The sequence below is a fragment of the Athene cunicularia genome (assembly GCF_003259725.1).
Source record: "Athene cunicularia isolate RWA chromosome 2 unlocalized genomic scaffold, athCun1 chr2_part2, whole genome shotgun sequence".
NCBI lineage: Eukaryota > Metazoa > Chordata > Aves > Strigiformes > Strigidae > Athene > Athene cunicularia.
The window spans coordinates 132,457-149,588 of record NW_020799096.1 but is presented as its reverse complement, the minus strand read 5'-3'; the positions used below and the strand labels follow the sequence as shown (position 1 = coordinate 149,588).

The 17,132-nt window shown below is 41.6% G+C and overlaps 1 protein-coding gene across 1 annotated transcript in view; it reads left to right on the top strand.

Annotated features, from left to right (window-relative positions):
* The first annotated feature begins 221 nt into the window (after positions 1 to 221).
* LANCL2 (LanC like 2) overlaps positions 222 to 17,132 on the top strand; it is a 31,895-nt gene continuing 14,984 nt past the window's right edge. The window contains exons 1-5 of the mRNA XM_026843810.1: positions 222 to 322; positions 5,910 to 6,006; positions 11,293 to 11,410; positions 14,142 to 14,349; positions 16,529 to 16,676. Of these exons, the coding sequence (XP_026699611.1) occupies positions 222 to 322; positions 5,910 to 6,006; positions 11,293 to 11,410; positions 14,142 to 14,349; positions 16,529 to 16,676 (672 nt within the window). The remainder of the gene's footprint in view (positions 323 to 5,909; positions 6,007 to 11,292; positions 11,411 to 14,141; positions 14,350 to 16,528; positions 16,677 to 17,132) is intronic.

Sequence of the window (17,132 nt, the reverse complement as noted above, 5' to 3'; positions counted from 1 at the left end):
GCGTGGTGTCGGCACCGCGGCTGCCCGCGGGGGTTTATTTCCCCGCCTTGAATGCGAATGAACGCGGCGCCGGGCCCGGGGTAGCGCTGCCCGCGGTGCGGTTGCTGGGGGGGTTCTGCACAGCGCTCCGAAGTTGCCCGGGTTTCGAGGGGAAAGGATGAGGGCGCATCTAGAAAGGACGAGTTTCCCCTCAGGTGACGGCAACACTCGGGCTTTAGGTGATGCCGGACTGTGCTCTCCAAGGCATGTGCTTGCTGTCGTACATTTACCACGTCGTACATATCACGACGGGCACCGGACAGCCCCATCGGGCCAGCGGAAGGTCTGTCCGGTGGCGCTGGTCGCATGAGGTTTGCGATATTCCTGCTCCGCTTCCCTCGACACCACACGCAGCTGGTTGGGGAGCTGTGTGCGTTTGAGGCTTTAAAGCACAGAAGTTGCTCTGGCCTGTTACCACACAAGCTGTCTTAAGCTGCGGAAGGAATACCAGAATTAAAAGGAATACCATATTAAAATGACCTGCTGTCATTTTAGCCCCTGAGCAGCTCCATCTTTCAATACTGTGCTGCTTTGTCATCTTTTGGGTGAAACACACTGCCTGGTGACGATGCTAGAAGCACCAATGTGCTGGGTGGGAAGCTAACTTTGCTAACTCACTCGCCTGCCCACTGGGGTAAATAAAGGAGAGCCTGTAATCTCAGCCCTGTGTTTTTCTGCTTGTGGCAATAAGGAATTGCTTTGGCTCACTGATAGGGTGGGACGAGAATGGTGGCGCTGAGCGGTGGGAGAAGTGACTTCTTCCTGCACATCGTAAGAAGGAGCGGCACAGCATCAGCTCACCATCAGTCCGAGACCATGAAAGGTTTCACTGAGTTGTTGCAGCTGAGCTTTATGAAGTTGTGTGTGGCTCAGCAGCATGCACAGAAGGGAATACTTTGGGGCATGGGTGTCTTACTGCTACTTGCAGCTGTCAAAAGCAGAACTTGGCACTTGAAAAGGGTTAAAAAGCAAGGGTAGGTTTGAAAGTGGAATCTGCTTTGCTTTTACAAAAAGCCCTGATAATATACTCAGGTGCTAGTAAACCAATTTCTTTTTTCTTTGTGGAAGAGAACTGACTCCTTTATTCTTTGTATCTGGTTCAGTATATAAAAAACATCCAAGTACTATGAGTTGAAGTATGGAGGCAGAGAGGAGATGGCAGAACAGTTATAGCTATATATTGTTTAAATTGGTAAAAAACATACCAAGAAATTTTTTCTAAGGCCTTCTGTAGGCCAGTCAGCCTTATGTACCTGCTTTAGATCCCACACTTCATCTTTTTAAAGAGAATATAAGCCTTCATTTACTGTGCTGATGTAGGTTGACTACTAAAATATTATTTTAGAGAATACTAGCTGTATTGCAACTCTGATTTAATTCCTGGATGAATCCAAATACAGAGACATTGTTGTGTGGCAGAGCTGCAATGAGTTAGTCAAGAATTTCTAGTCCTGTATTCACACTAGGAATGTCTGTTCTGCTCTGCTGTAGATGATTCTGCTGTTTTACAGTGTTTTTTTCCCAGCATCAGTGGTGGATGACATTCCTTGTTACAGTGTGGCAGTTGGCAGCTATTTCTGCAGCTTTGTTTAGAAAATATCTTTGAGATGTATTTGATAAAAGGTGGTGTCTAAGCCTTGTTATGTTGAAAAGTATGAAGCCACTCTGGAAAACAGTCATCTTCTGTGCCGTGTTAAAGCGATGTAACTACAGCAACTTTCAGTGATCTTTGAATTTTTTTAACTGTGTGCATTTTATAGGAGAAGGCAGCTGTGAGTGTACGTTTTCTTTTCTTTCTGCATCTGCAAAATCTGAGGAATTGTCCTACATATTTTTGAGCTAGAACATAGATATGAGTATATTTATGTATTTATATGCAGCATTTGCATATTGTCAATCCTAGTACAATGCTGACTTTTATGAGACTTCATGACTACTATTCTGGGGTGCTTTTGTTGTTGTTTGTGGTTTGGGTGGAGGTTTTTTTTTTTGCATTTTACATGCTTCAGTCCAGTCAGAGAAATGTCTTTGCCTGCCTAAAGCCCTGGTGACGACAAAAGCGTTTACATAGGTTAGGAAGTCTGTTCTTTAACCCACTGTACACAGTAGCACAAGTTTCCTAAAAATGAGAGCACCTTTCAGAAGCCCTCAGTGCAGTGCATTATTTCTTCCTCCCATCTGCTGCTGCGTGGAACAGTGAGCAGAGTGACTCACGTAATGACAGCTAGAGGTATGCGGGGCTCTGCCGTTGTCATGGAAGGCGATGCATTATTAATCCCTCCATTTGATTTCATAAGCTGCCAGGATTGCCATCTAAAATTCTTCCGGCTGATAAAAGGACAAGAAGCTCTTCAAGTCATTGTCCAAAATGTGAGACAGTTGCGGCGAAGTGCTGCACATGGAAGAATGTGTTTGTATGTGTTCAGGAAGCTAGAAGGTATGGGGGCAGGAGAAGAGAAAAACATAAGTTTGGGGCTGCTGATTTGCTTTCTCAAAAATAGTCACAGTAAACACTGCAGTTGTCTAGGTGGGCTCTGCTCATGTAGTTGAAATTCACCTTTTTTTGACTAGATTTCTTCACTGTGAAAGTGTCGTGGACTTGAATTGCTTCTGTAACTTGTCTGAGAAAGCTGAAGGTAATAATTAATCAGACAGCATTAATTATAGATTAATAAGAAACATTTTAAATGTAAGCCTTTGTTTAAAAAAATGACAAATCTGTCAATTAAATATATATCTTGTAGCCCTTTTCCTTTTGATGTGGATCCCACATACTTTAGGATACCTTAGCCTAAGGAAGTACCTACAGATGTTATCTCAAAGTGTTCCAGAAGTTTTCAGAATGCAAATGTAAGTGGTCAGGGAGGCAGAGAAATGAATAGGCAGCTATAGACTGAGAACATATTCCCTAGTTCATGAGAAAATCAGTTTTTCTGTTAAGTTTAATTGAATTTTTAATTCACTGTAATTGTTTATTGAGAAAGGTGTTAAAATTTGAAAAGAAGATGTTCTTCTGATAGTTTCCCATGAATTGTATAGGCAACTCTAGTTATAAACTCATCTATTCTTAAATGTGGTGGTATCAGGCTATGGGCCTGTGCAGTTGGGAACCGACAACTAACTGTCTGAGCAGTACCTTGCTTTGCTTCCCCACCTGACTGCAGCAGAGGCAACCGATAGCTGCAATTAATGTCCAGACCTGTTGGTGGTGTGTTGCCCGTTAGCTGTGGGACCGAGAACGGGCAGGTCTGCATCAGGCTTGCAGAAAGCTGGGGCAGCCAGTTGTCGTGGCTCAGAATCTGTTTATCAAAACCTTCGTGTGGTAGAGAGCTGCGAAGCTGTAATGGATTTCCTGGGAAGGGGAAGGGTGAGGAGAGCTTGCTGGGAAGGGGTGGTGATGGCTTGCTCAAGGACCCAGCTCTGTGGGTGACCCACCAGTACCAACCCAGATTGCCACCGTCCTCAGAGCCACCGCTGTGGCTGCATCCGTAGCGAAGCTGGGTGTGATTTAGGAGCCACCTTCACACCACCTATGGGCCAGTGACTTGGGAACTAAAGGCAGGCTGATACTACCTGCTCGTCCAGGGGAAGGTGGAAGCAACCCCATGCCTAGGCAACCTGATGTGGATTTTGTGTGTGTGTGCAAGAAAAGCATCCTTGGCATCAAGATATTAACAAATCTCAGCCCTCAATTTAACATTGTCCAGATTTGCAGTGGAATCACAGGGTAGTCTTTTGACAGCACGAAAATTGGATTCAAACTTCATGGATAGGTCACTAGGATGCCCAAACAGTAACTTCTTTTTCAAGCCAGTTCTTTCTTGGTAAGTTTCTTCTGACTTGGCATAATGTTTTAAGAGTATTAGTAAAAGGTGGTGTGTTCCGGCAATACTCAATGTGCTTAATTAGGCTTTGTAGGGGGCTTCTTATAGGGAACCTGTTTTAAAACCAATGATGCTTATTGGCAAAGATTATCACTTAATGGCCATACAGAATAATTACTTAGATTATCTTTGGGGTGATGTAGCAGTTTGGTTTCCTGGTGCTTTCTAAATCTCCCGATAATTCCTTTATGTGGCCTTCCATTCTTTCTCCTTCTTCAAAATAAATTAAAAAACCCCATATATAACATTTTTTTTTGTCATTGCCTCACTCTTCATTCTCCTCCCTGCAGTATTTGTCGGGTTGTCTCACTGGTCATTTTAATTGTCTCACTGAGAGCAGCAAGTTCTCTCTGTTCTGGGACTGATTCTGCAACCACGTAGACCAGTGGGAATCATACCACTCATTGCACTGGAGGCAAAATTGAACCCCCAGAGCCAGTACATATTTTTTCCCACTTTTTCTTCTGGAGATGTGGGATGGTGTAGCTGCGTTTCTTGAGATTTTTTTGGCTGTTTGTGGCACCCCATCTCAGGTGCGTGGTATTTTCATAGAGGATTCCGAGTACTGCAAATCCTGTTTCTGTTGAAGGAAAGTTTGGTTTGCTTTTCACGAGTCTTAGTCAAAATTGGGTCTGAGAATCTGTTTCTTATACTTTATTGTCCATTACTAACTCACGACAGTTGGTGTACCTAGCCTGAGAGGAAGAACTGCTGCTTGTTTCCTACAGCCACATCAGCATCAAATGCCACTTAGCACTTTTCTGATGCTTTTGTATTGAAAGCCTCTCCTTTTGTTCGGACAACACTTTTAACCACATGGTTAAGCCTGTTTTGTTTTAGTCAACCAGTTCTGAATGAAGATTTTTTTTTTTTTACTCAAAACCCAAGTTCTGATTAAATTCTCTCTCATCCACGCACTCTTCGTCAGATTCTAGTTTCATCTTGCAGACCTGTGTTAGCAAGTTGTCACTCTGGCTAGTTGTGTGGGCAAGTGCAATAACAGGTACTCATTTTCTGGTGAAAGTAAATTATATAGGAGTCTAACTGCACAACACTGATATGCTGTCAAGTTCAGTATGTGTCAAAATAATTTAGAAAGTATTGGTAGAGTTTTAGCTTTTTTTACAACTTCTGAACTGCCTCAGAATGCCCCAGCTGGGGTGAAGACGTCTGTGTAGTGAGTGACTTTAAATTATGCTCACAACAGACTTCTATTTTCTTAGTTTTCAAGAAGTGGCATGCTGGTGTTAGGTTACCAGGAGGACCAGTGATTGTCAGCATTGCTCTTTTGCCTTATCAGCCTTCCTTTCCCAAAATACAGGATGATGTTCCTTGGAGTCTTATTAATCATGTTTATTTTTTTTACCAATAATTTGAAGCTTTTTGGTGACTCTTTATGATGATCTAAATCTTTAGGCTTTGTTTTTTTGCAGCCTAATTACCAGTGGGACAAATAGCTTCGTTTATACACAAATGCATTAGAGGCAGTCTCATTATTTCTTACATGCTTCAAACAATTCTTTCTGTAACTTGAATAGATTGCCTTTTAATTATGTTTTTCACGCCCTCATCTCCTCTGACTTAGGGTGATGCCTGCATTTAAAGCCTATTCTTAAATTGGCATTTGTAGCAGTGTAGTAGTTTGCCTACAGCTATTGATTTTTCTGTCTCCTTTTTTTTTTTTCTTTTTTTCCCCACCTTCACATGTACAGCATTAGGTGCCAGATCACTGAAAACCAGTGCAATGTGTTCTACAGACAGCAGTGTTTCAAATCATTTATTAAGTATGTGGTTTTGCAGAACTGGCATTCATTTCTGGAAGGACATAACTGAGTAGTAGCAGAGAGAAGTGTTTAACTGTTCCAGAGGCTGGGGGATGAGTTTTCTTAGTGTCTGGTATTTTCAAAGAAGAAAAAAAAGCTGTTCTTGGAGCTGTAACAGACTTTTGATTTTGATAAAAACAAAGTAAAACTTGTTTTTCTGTAGAAAATGGCATGTCGCTTTCCAGCTGACCTTGCTAGATTCTGCATGTGGGATCATACTGCCTTTCCTTCTGGTCTGCTCTTGCAGGAGCTCTGTGGAGGTGAGCATGAGACCTCATCCTGCTTCAATATATCCGTGCTCCAAAGCACAAGTGTGAAACCTGGCTCCCTTACAGTCAGTGGCAAAGTTCCCAATGATTTCAGTATGGCCAGGATTTCTCGTTTCAGTAGAGCTGTGAGTCGGCCCCCACCCCATTCTCCCTTACCAGCGTCTGTCATGTCCCTCATGGAGTCTTCTATGCAAGTCTGTTTTTTAAGTGAGTCCTTGCTGCAGTGCCAACTTGAGCTGTATTTTCTTCTCTGCAAAACACACTTTGGCCAAAAGAAAACCCAGTGCCGTGTTAGGTCTCCTGTTCTGCACATCACCAACAATGAAGCTGTGTTTCTCTGAAATATCTCTTCTTAACCTGATTCGAACTGAGATGAGGTGAAATAAAAGTGTAACACAGAATGATCTCAGTCGGAAAAGACCTTGAAGATCACCTAGTCCAACCATGAACCTCACCCTGACCCTTCCCAACTCCACCAGATCCCTCAGCGATGGGTCACCCCTCCAGGGATGGGGACTCCACCCCTGCCCTGGGCAGCCCATTCCAATGCCCAACAAACCTTTCTGCGAAGAAATGCTTCCTAACAGCCAGTCTAACCCTGCCCTGGTGCAATTTGAGGTGCCAGGGGAATGCACAGTATAATGCAAACTTGTAGTTAGCACTGTGCATTTAGGCCATCTCCATGCTGCTTCTTGCAGAATCAATAGCTTCCTTCTTCAGTCCGGTTTTGCACATAGCATCAGTTCCCCAGAAGCTGATGAAGAAAAACAAGATCAATAGCAAAACAGGGTTAATAGCAAGACAGTTGTTTTGGTGGTAGCAAGAAAGACTGGTAGGTTGAAAACGTGTCAAGAAGCTGAGCTCTGGTCTCCATTGTCCTGCCAAGTTACTTGGCATAGGTGTGTCATGATGCAAATAAATACTGAGAGGTGTTTTTGAAAAACACCTCGGTATCTAAATCCCTTTGATAAAGGCAAATAAGATAACTCACTGTGTGTCTGTCAAACCAGAGTATTCCTTCTAACCACAAAAGGAGTACCATGAGGCCTCATGGATGCATTGTCAGACTTATGTAAGCACTATGATACCTGGTCCAAATATGCATGCAAGACTTTTAAGTTACAGGCTTCTCTTACCTACCCGAAAGCATGATAGAGAATACATACATAGCAGCTTCTTCATCTGCTCTTGGTGCTGGTTTGTTTTAAAGCCATGGCTGTAAAGCTGGATATGGCTGTAATGCAGAGGTAGGTCAGTAAGAATCAGTACATTACTGTAATATCAGCTGCAAGTGAAATGTGTGTTTCTTTTAGGAAAGTGTTATTTGCATCATGGTGTATTTTTTGTAATATATGTGTGTAGTTTTAGGGCTGGGTTTACATAAAAAGATGATTTAAAGCCTTTTTAGGAACTCTAGAAATGAAAGAAGATAGGGGATGCACGTGTTGCTGACAAGGACAGCATAATTTGGATACCATGTCATTAGTGCCAGAGGGGAGTGATTATTTTATATATTCTTACACTCTACATTTTTGTTGGCTTTAAAAGGCTTTGGATTGGGATGTAGCTTTGCATACTGCCTCACTGCAATGGAAAAAGTGATATGGTTTAAATAAATCAGAAAGCAATTTGTGAAACCAACATATTTGTATTTTTCTGCACTACTTCTGTTTCATGGTGATAATGAGCCTTTCTTATTACCATAATATGGCGTGGGGTACTGTTGGGTATAATGGGGAATGACCTTTCATTTTCTCTGTTTTGCTGATGTAAAACTTGAGCAGTGTTTAGGGTGGTAGTGGTTGTTCTTCCTGCAGCAGCAGAGGAGTAATGCAGCACTTGAATTCCTGGAGAGAGCCTTTTCTAGTTCAAGGTATTCTTCAGCTCCTGTTATCAGCCAGGCTGTTGTGAACCAGGAGTAAATGCAATACTGGATATCAGAGGTCAGGCCTCTCATTTTTTGTTTGTCCCTACAGGAATAACAAGAGTTACCTGCAGAAAAGGCTGAATGCCAGCTGGAATCATCCTCATGAAATGAATATGCTTCTCTTGAGAATCAATCTGCACTCAACACGAATTAGCGTGGTTTATGCTCAGCTGTAATGCTGCCATAAGATTCATTGAAGGAGGTTTATAAATCTTCTAAAGCCACCTTTCAACATTCATTTCTTTATGTAATTAATTTATTCTAGTGCATGTAAACATCTTTTATAAGTTTATAGTAGAATCTTATCAAATGAACAGTGACAGTGCTCGGTTGTTAAAGCTTCAGAGCAACCAAAAAAAAAAAAAAAAAAAAAAAAAAAGAGTGGTGGAGGAGTAGGTAGCTGGGGAAAATTGTTGCCACTCACTCTGGCATAAATTTGGGAGTCACTTTTTTGGGGGCTGATAGATAATTATAATAATAATAATTATTATTATTATTTAAAAATTCTTTCATCTGTGCTTTTCCAAACACTGAAACAAGAGAAGTAAGATACCATTTTAGAGAGAGGGATATGCCAACCTGATCTAAATTATTTGTATGGGACCAAGGTTTCAAAGCAGAACCCAGGTGTCCTGATGTCCTGGTCCTCCCCTCCCGCCTCTAAGTAATTTGATCTGGTGTGTGATAAAAAATATCCTGATTTGGTAACAGCAGGTGTATTGTCAGAACAAAGAGATAAACATCCTGATTGTGATGTGCAGTAGGTAAATAAACGGGGAGCCTGAAAGCTTAGTTCACTCTTGTCAGATAAGCCAAGTGCTGTGCCTGAATCATTGGTGTGGATATCCTCACGCTGTTTGACCATATGCCTTAGCACTGGCATAGCTGTCTTTTGAAAGGGAAGTCCTGCCCTTGGGAAAGGTTTTGCTTTGTGTTGAGACTTCACTGGACTAGTCAAAATGGTGGGGGGGATGTTGTATGTGCATGGTACAGTTTCCTAACAAAAAGATGCTTAATGCCATATTAAGGCCAAGTAGACATCAGATGCTTACTGTGGTTGCTATTTCTAGAGTTTACTGGAGAAGGTTAAGGGGGCTGTAGCTCCTTCCCAGAGTGGTATGCATGAGTACAGTGTGAGATACAAAAGCACAATTTCCTCTCCTACCTCACCATCATAAAATGGATTTGAACCGTTGACCCTGGGGACTTCTGGTATGCCAGAGGACTTGTGTAATTCCTGTTACCTTTTTGATTTCTGAATCTGTTGAATGGATGTTTGAATTCACTGATCTTCATGTGAAGTTCTGCTCCGAACAAGAGTACAAAGTGTGGTGTATTTTGAGTAATTAGTTGCATGGTGGCATCCAAGACCCATCATTGATCTGAACCCTTCCCTTTTGGGCTGTGTCATAATCAGACAAGAACTTAACTTCCTCACGAGCTAATTTCTCCTTCTCCAGTAAAAAAAAAAAATATCATAAATACAGATATGTTTAACATCAAACTAAGCCTTCACTGATCTGATTTATTCCAGCTGCTATCTGGGAGCAGGCTGGGGAAGCAAGAGGTGGTGGAAGGAGATCAAGTACTGTTCAGAAAACAGTAGCTTACTGTCAGTGTAAGCTGACAAGTTGCCAAATTGTGTTGTGCTGGTTTTCTGATGACACTGCATTGTGGATCTTGATTTGGGAGGTGGGGAAACTGCTGGCTTCTATGTTCCTAGAAGGTTTCTCTTCTGGCTACTCCTGGATAACTAGGATAGGGGTGTCAAGTGATGTATGCCTGGGGCTTCCAGTAGATGATGGAAAACATATTCAGGAAATACTTTTGGGTGGCACAAGTTTTGTATACATCACTATTTTGTCAGGATGATGTGATTATCTGATAATAAGAAAGCTTTTCCTATAGCCCAGGAAGGGAAGAGTTTTTACGTTTCTTCTTCTTTAGTTCTGCAGTAGATAAATTGTGCTATAAGTAAATCTGGCCATGAAGTTCTATTTAAATATATAAAATAGTTTTAAATAAATGTGTTAATAGTAAAAGCTGATTCATTAAGTGATACTGTTTAATTAAAAAAGAAAAAAAAATTTTTGGTTGTTGTTCCTGATGCTCCCACTCAAATGTGGAGTAGTCCTGTGAAGGGACTTCATGAATATTCTATGGGTGGAAGTTAATAGGGCAATAAGTTCTAGTGAATTGACTGTTTCCTCTTTCCATAGGCTTAAGTGAGTAATCAGTGATGTATCTTCCCATACAGTGTCTTAATGAGAGAGAAATGTTGGCAAGAGTAAAGTATCCTCTGTTATATTTTATACATAGGGTATATTTAAACTTTTCTTGGTCAAAAGTAAAAGCTAGCAATGTGTAAAATCAAAGATTTGTATCTTCACCTTCATGCACGAACTGAAACTACTGAGCTACTTTTACTCATCCTCTTTGGCTCTTTCTTTCAAGTAGTTGTTCTTTTAATATGTTGCTGCATTTAACAACTTCCTCTCATGATAAAGCATGTCAGTCCTAATACTGTTTTGGGGAGAGAGCAAGAATCAGGAAGAAGGGCATTTAGGCGACCTCCATGTGGTGATCACAAACTGGGACATCGAAAAAGTCTTGGGTTTAAGAAGAAAATGTGAATGCATCATTGATGATGTGATTAAGCACATCATTAAAGATGGCTTGTCTTTGACTTGATTGTCTCAAATATGAGCATTTATTTTCCTTTAGCTATTTCCTGCTCTACAAATATGAGCATGTATTTTCCTTTAGCTATTTCATGCTCCACAGTGCCAGGAAGGTTGTGCAGGGACCTTGTGATGAGAGCAAGCAGCTATAACATGGGGCTATTAGGTTCACTCTGCTGTGTTCGTCCATAATGTGGTCTTGCTACCAGGACCCAGAGTGGAGTGAGTGGAGTACTCGCCCATGGAGTGGCATTGGGTGGTTGTTTTCTGTTTGCTTCTGTTCACCTTCTACTCAGCTCAGAGAAGGTTTGCTTACAGTATTAAGAGCCTAAAAGGCAGCATATAATTACATTCTGTCAGTGTCCATAGCTACTCCTCATGTGACTTGAAAGCCTCCCCAGATAATTTTTTTGTCTAATGTAGATAGTAGCAACTTACTCTAATATGTAATCAGAATGCATTACATGGGACACACTTAAGGTGAACCAGCGTGACACTGCTGATTGCTGCATGTAATATTTATTCCCTGGTTATTTTTTGTTTGGTAGTTTTTTTTGTTGTTGCTCTTTTGTTTTTTTTTTCCCAAATGAGTAAGTGGAGCAGACAGTTTGGGTTCTTGGGTTTTTCCTTTTTCTGACTCACTCCCTTTCTCCTGTCTCCTGTTTTCAGGTCAGTGCTCGGTTCTCAAAACGGATCCAGGCAAAAATCAAGGACCTTCTGCAACAGATGGAGGAAGGGCTGAAGACAGCAGATCCACATGATTGCTCTGCCTATACTGGTTGGACTGGTGAGAAAGCTAGAATTTGAGTGGGTTTTGTTAAATAGTGTAATTGGGTTTACTCACAGGGGGAGCTTCTTATATTCTCATAGGAGCAGCAGAAATACTCTGATACAGGTGTTTGTATGAGGTGGTTTCTTCTGACTCTGGACCCTTGGTCTCTGCTGTCTGGAATGACTTCCATTGACTTCAGCAGACAAAGTTACAGAGAGATAATTGGCTTTTGTATATGGATATCTCTGTCTTGCAAGAGGAGTGAATTTTCTGCTTCTGCTTTTTCAGCTACCTCTTTCTTCTTTAAGGTTTTCTTAAAATGAGTTGTTTTCACCTTTTTCTGTTTGACTGTTAGTTAGCAGTTGTCTAATGGTAACAACATTTTATAATCCCTGGGGGGGGAGGTAGGCTGGTGAGAGGTGTTCTGTGCCCCAGGAGATTAGAGCCTTAAAATCTGGAATATGGATAGTTTGACTGTGCTTGTTCTGTCTGCACACAAATGGTAAAATGAGCATCTGAGGAGGGAGGAGTATGGAGGTGGGGTTGCAAGGTTGTGAAGTTCATGAAGATAAACAGGCATGTGCAAGCTCTGGTTATTGCTAGGCACAGTTGTTCATTTAGCATCACATCACTGATGCTGTCCAGATGTGAATGAGCCTTTCTCATCCCTTAGGCAGAGCCTGCAGTTGTCAAGTCTGATGCGGCCACTGCTCTTCAAGCTGCCAAAATGCTTTTCCGTCTAGACCTCTTAAGTGCCAGTTTGCTATTACAATGGCATGTTCTATTCCTGCTCTGTCTAGCTCACGCTTACGCTCTAGCACAGCATGTTTGAAATGTGCCCTGAGAAGATTGGTTCTTTTATCTTTGTGTGGTGAGGGGGAGCAGCTTGGAAAAACACTCCAGGTTTTGTCCATGCTCAGGCTTAATTATGGCAGTGAAGGGGTAAAATTTCTTTGCTTTCTTCTTGATGTTTCAGTACAGATGGTGCTGTGGGTGGATGGGTGGGGAAGTTTTAGACAACTCAGACTTAAATGGTAGATGGGTTTCAAGGTCTGAAGTGAGTGGCTGCTAAGTGAGTGCAGCAGATCTCCAGAGGTGGGGGGAGAGCTGCATTCTGACACTATGACTGACAACTGAAGTTACAGCTGATAAACCAGAGCTTGCTTAAAATGAGTCATAAGCTAAAAGTAACACAGCCATCATTAGCTGAAATGAGAAGCTATGTGAACAAGTAACTGTCTAATGAGAGTGGGGTTTTTCCGTTCTGTAGAAGGATTGCCAACTGTGTCTATTCCAAGTTGTAAACTTTGTTCAAGGCTCCTATGGAAATGACCTTGAATAAAAATATTTAAATGATTTGGCTTTTAAAATAGTGCAGATACTTGCTCCTTGCAGCATTTTGCTAGTGTGCAAATCAGAAGGTAAAAGCAATGCTGAAAACAACTGCCCTGCTTGTTTTGTATCAAGTCTAGACAAATCTTACTGGCATCTTAAAAATCTTGGAGCATGTACTGTTGGCACGTAACAGTCACAGGACCCATGTTAGAGTCCATCTCGCTTATACAAGTATTCTTTGTATGTGCCAGACATCTTGAAGCAGCCATTTTAAGGGTATGGCACAAGAAATGACTGGATGAACTGGGCCTTATGGCTACTTTTTTGATCATCCTTTGATCAAGCCCAGATATCTACACATTTGTTGCAAACTAAAAAAGGGTTACAGAAATCCCAGTAAGCCCACAAGTTCCCATGCCACTGAATTGGGCTCTGCAGCTCTCTCCTTGGACAACCAAGCTCTGCAGCTCTCTTCTTGGACTCAACTAGAAATGTCTGTTCAAAGCCAGTCCGGAGAACATCTGAGGATGTACTAGCACTCTTGTGGTGCTGTTCTGGTACTCCTCAGGTGGCCTCTCTATGGAGCTAAGTGGGCCTTGTGTGTACTTGGCTTTAGTTGTGGCTCAGGAGGCTGCCCTCCCTGTTCAGAAATGAGTTGGATTTGCAGTACCATCTGGAGGTGAATGTTTTGCTTCTGCACAGGTATGCTTGCGATTGGCCAATAAACATCCACTTACATGTTTCACTTTCTTCAGTCTATATTGTTGCTATTTTTAAGGTTTGGTTTGGGGTTTTTTAAATGTAAAACTACCTGATGAGTTTAATGGAGTGAAGCTTTATATTGCCTTCCAGTGTTCTCTGAGGACATGTTTGCTTTCTGGCTTTTACAAACCAGATTAATTTGTCAAAGCTCATAATCTTGTTGTGAAATACATTTAAGGGTTATAAAGAACTTGGAAGGCTGAATAAAAAAAATCATGAAAAGATCCTTTTACAAATCAAATGGAAAATAAGTTACTTCTTGCATATAATAGATGAGTATTGTACAGCCAGTGTACTTGGTCATATACATGCTTGTTAGCCCAAGCTTTTGAATCTTCAATGGTTTCTTCACCAAGCTGTGGTGCCTATGTTATGAATTTTCTTCGTTCTCTGCAAATTGTGAGTCTACCATTGGGCTTCAGCGTGATTTTTTAAATTTATTTTTATTTTTGTCACAATCTAAATTGAAATGTAATCAAAATAGATGGTCTGATGCCGTTGTATAGGCTAGGGCCTTTGAATGGCATGTTTTAATTGCCCAAATACACATTTGTATTTGAGTTACTGGTTCAGAGGCTCTAAAGAGGGTAGTATGTTATACTTAAAGGGAAAAATAAGTGAAACTCTCTCTTTCATGTGGTTGTTCCAGGTATTGCCCTTTTATATCTGCAACTGTACCGCGTCACAAAAAACCAGAGCCATTTGCAGCGATCTCTTGATTATGTGAAGAGAATCCTTCGCAATCTGAATGGCAGAAGAGTTACTTTCCTCTGTGGTGATGCTGGGCCACTGGCAGTAGGTGCAGTGGTTTATCACAAGCTGAAAAATGACAGTGAATCTAAAGAATGTGTTTCCAAGTAAGTGGTTGATGGTGGAAAAAGTCATGCCTTTCATTAGTAGAGAGCACTGGTTTAGTAATATTACCAAGTGGAGTTTTGGAGGACAGGATTAAAAAGGTGGAGACACTTTCTCCCCTGATACATTTTCAGTAGAAGAATACAAAATAGCCTTTATCTTTATTAAAGCTGGCTTACACTTGATTTGTATTTAGTGGGTTATCTTGAGTCCTCTATAGCTGCAAAGACAGGATGTCCTGGGCATATCTGTAGTGCATGCACGTTTTGATTTTGTCACATTGAAGTGACATTTAACAAAAGCCACACGCTTGTCATCGGCAATATGTAGTGCTTGTGCAGTATGTGATGGTTCCTGTAAAGAGTGGGTCTTAACTGTAGTTTCATTACAAAACATGTACACTACAGGGATCTGGAAACATCCAGACAGAAACATGGTACATTGGATTGATCTGTAACAAAGAATTAATAAAAGAAAGATGAGGTATTTGCTGAACCATCAAAGGCAAGGGCTTTAATTAGGTCAGAGCATATGAAGTGTAGCCTGAAAATATTCCAGCCCCTTTCCAAAGTAATCTAAAGGTAACAAATGTCTTGAGAAATCCCATCTGGATGTAGAGTTTCCTTGTCCCTTTGCTGGTATGGAGCCGATTGCTGTCCCAGTGAGGGCTGGAAGCACTGAAGCCCTGTGGGGTTCACATTCGGCATCAGCAATTCACCTGCTAGCAGTCCAGCAGCATACCTTAGCCTGCCAGAATTTGCAGACTAGCCTTATTCCTTTCTGCTTTATGTTTGGGTATATAATTGGTCTTGTTCTAATCTAGAATCCTGGTTTGATTAATCTTTGCTGCTGTTCCTGAATGAATATTTTAGTTTTGAAATGAGTGGTAGGTTTGAGGGGTTTTTTGCCTTTAGCCCATGACTTTGGCATGTCATTTTGGATGCAGCTAGGACATTGGTGGTGCTTGTAAGGCATGAAGCATGAGTATATCAAAATAAGATTAGCAATAAGTCTTTTAGTCTCACCTCTCCTTGCAAGGTAATTTCTAGGGGGAGGACTGAAGAGGAGGTTAGTTTGACTATTTGTTTCTTTTCTTGTATTTTGTTTACAAATATATTCGTGATACCAGCTGAGTAGTAAGTTACAGATGTCAAAATGTAGTCTATGATTGCACTTTTAACTTTTTACCTTGTAGCTGTCCAGCTGTACAGTTTGAATAATAAAACTTCAGTGGACAGTTTAAAAGAAAATAATTCTAAGGCCAAAGCATAGTTCCAAGAAAGGAATGGTAATAAAAAACTTGGTTTTGTGACTGACTTTTCCCTGGTATTAAGCAGTGACAGCATAAACAAGCCATTGGGGTCAGTGGTTTTGCTTCAGCATGATATTAATGCTAACATTTCTGTCAAGTAATTGTGGCTGGGGGGATCTGGAAATTGAATTTCATCTTAATCCAGATGGTCTTTCCCCCTCTCCCAATTAAAAATGTCATCATCTCCACAATTTCATCTAATTGCCAATTTAATCACAAAAGATAGGAAGAGACAGGGAGGGAGTGGGCAGCAAAACAGATCTTTGCTCCACCTCGGTGCTGATGCAGGCTGGTCGAGTAATAGCAGGGAGTCTCTTTGGAGCAAATGAGAGTTGCAATGGCCAACCCAAGGTGGTTTTTTAACTGCTAAAGGCAACATGTGCACATAATAGCAGTCTGCTTTTCAAAATGGAGCTGCTAAACATTTTAGACAACATGTTGTCCAGGGAGGGGGAGTGCTGAATGGTGGTACTGGGTTTTGGTTTTTCCCTCTTACACATCGACAATTAGGGGTCCTCATTTAGGTGGAATTCCCAGAGACTCCAGGAGGTTTCCCTATTTGTTGGAGTAGCTTTCCAGCCTCCTCCAACCCCGACCCTGCACCCATACAACATCTCTTTCTATCTCCACAAAAACCCGATAGTTGCACTAATACTCACCTGGCTCTGACTAGAGTTGCCTGTCTCTGAGGGGTGGCAGGCACAGAGCTCCTGTGAGGAAACCTGGCAGCCAGCTGAACTGGGGATGGCTGAAGGGAAGCGGTGAGGCTTCAGCACTGGTTTGGTTTGATTGATGGCTTGTACAATACGTAGCCCAGTATGGTCTCTAAAGAAGATGCTCTCTCTCCCCACCTTCCTTGTCTGATGCAGGCTGTTACAGCTCCAAAGGACAGTTGTAAGCACAGATGCTGAACTTCCAGACGAGCTGCTTTATGGCAGAGCAGGTTACCTATACGCCTTGCTGTACCTGAATACTGAAATTGGTCCTGACACTGTCCCACAGTCAGTTATCAAAGAGGTAAGATACTTTTCTCTCTCTAGTGCCACAGCATCAGTGAGGTTGAACTGGAATCACTCCTTTGCATAATTCAAGGGATTAAGAGAGAGTTACTGGAGAGGAGAGGGACCTAGAACTGGGAACTCAGTTTTATCCATCCCTCCAATCTCTTCTCCCTTTCCCTGCTGCCCAGCTGGGACTGAGACAGGACAGTGCAGGTGGGTCCAGGGCCTGCCATGGAATCTATCTAATATGTAACTAGTTTTGGAGATTTTAAGGGTGAGAAATTATAAAAAATCCTAAGACAGAAGTGTGGAAGTGTTTAAGTGAAAAAGAAGGAGAATTCAGTGTGGGGAAGATACACGACTGTTCTGTGGATACCAGAAGCAGAGAAGGAAGGCCTGGAGAAAGTGATTAGAAATATTTATATAATAAATTCCTATTCTTAGAAATACAAGTGATTTTATCATGTAGGAA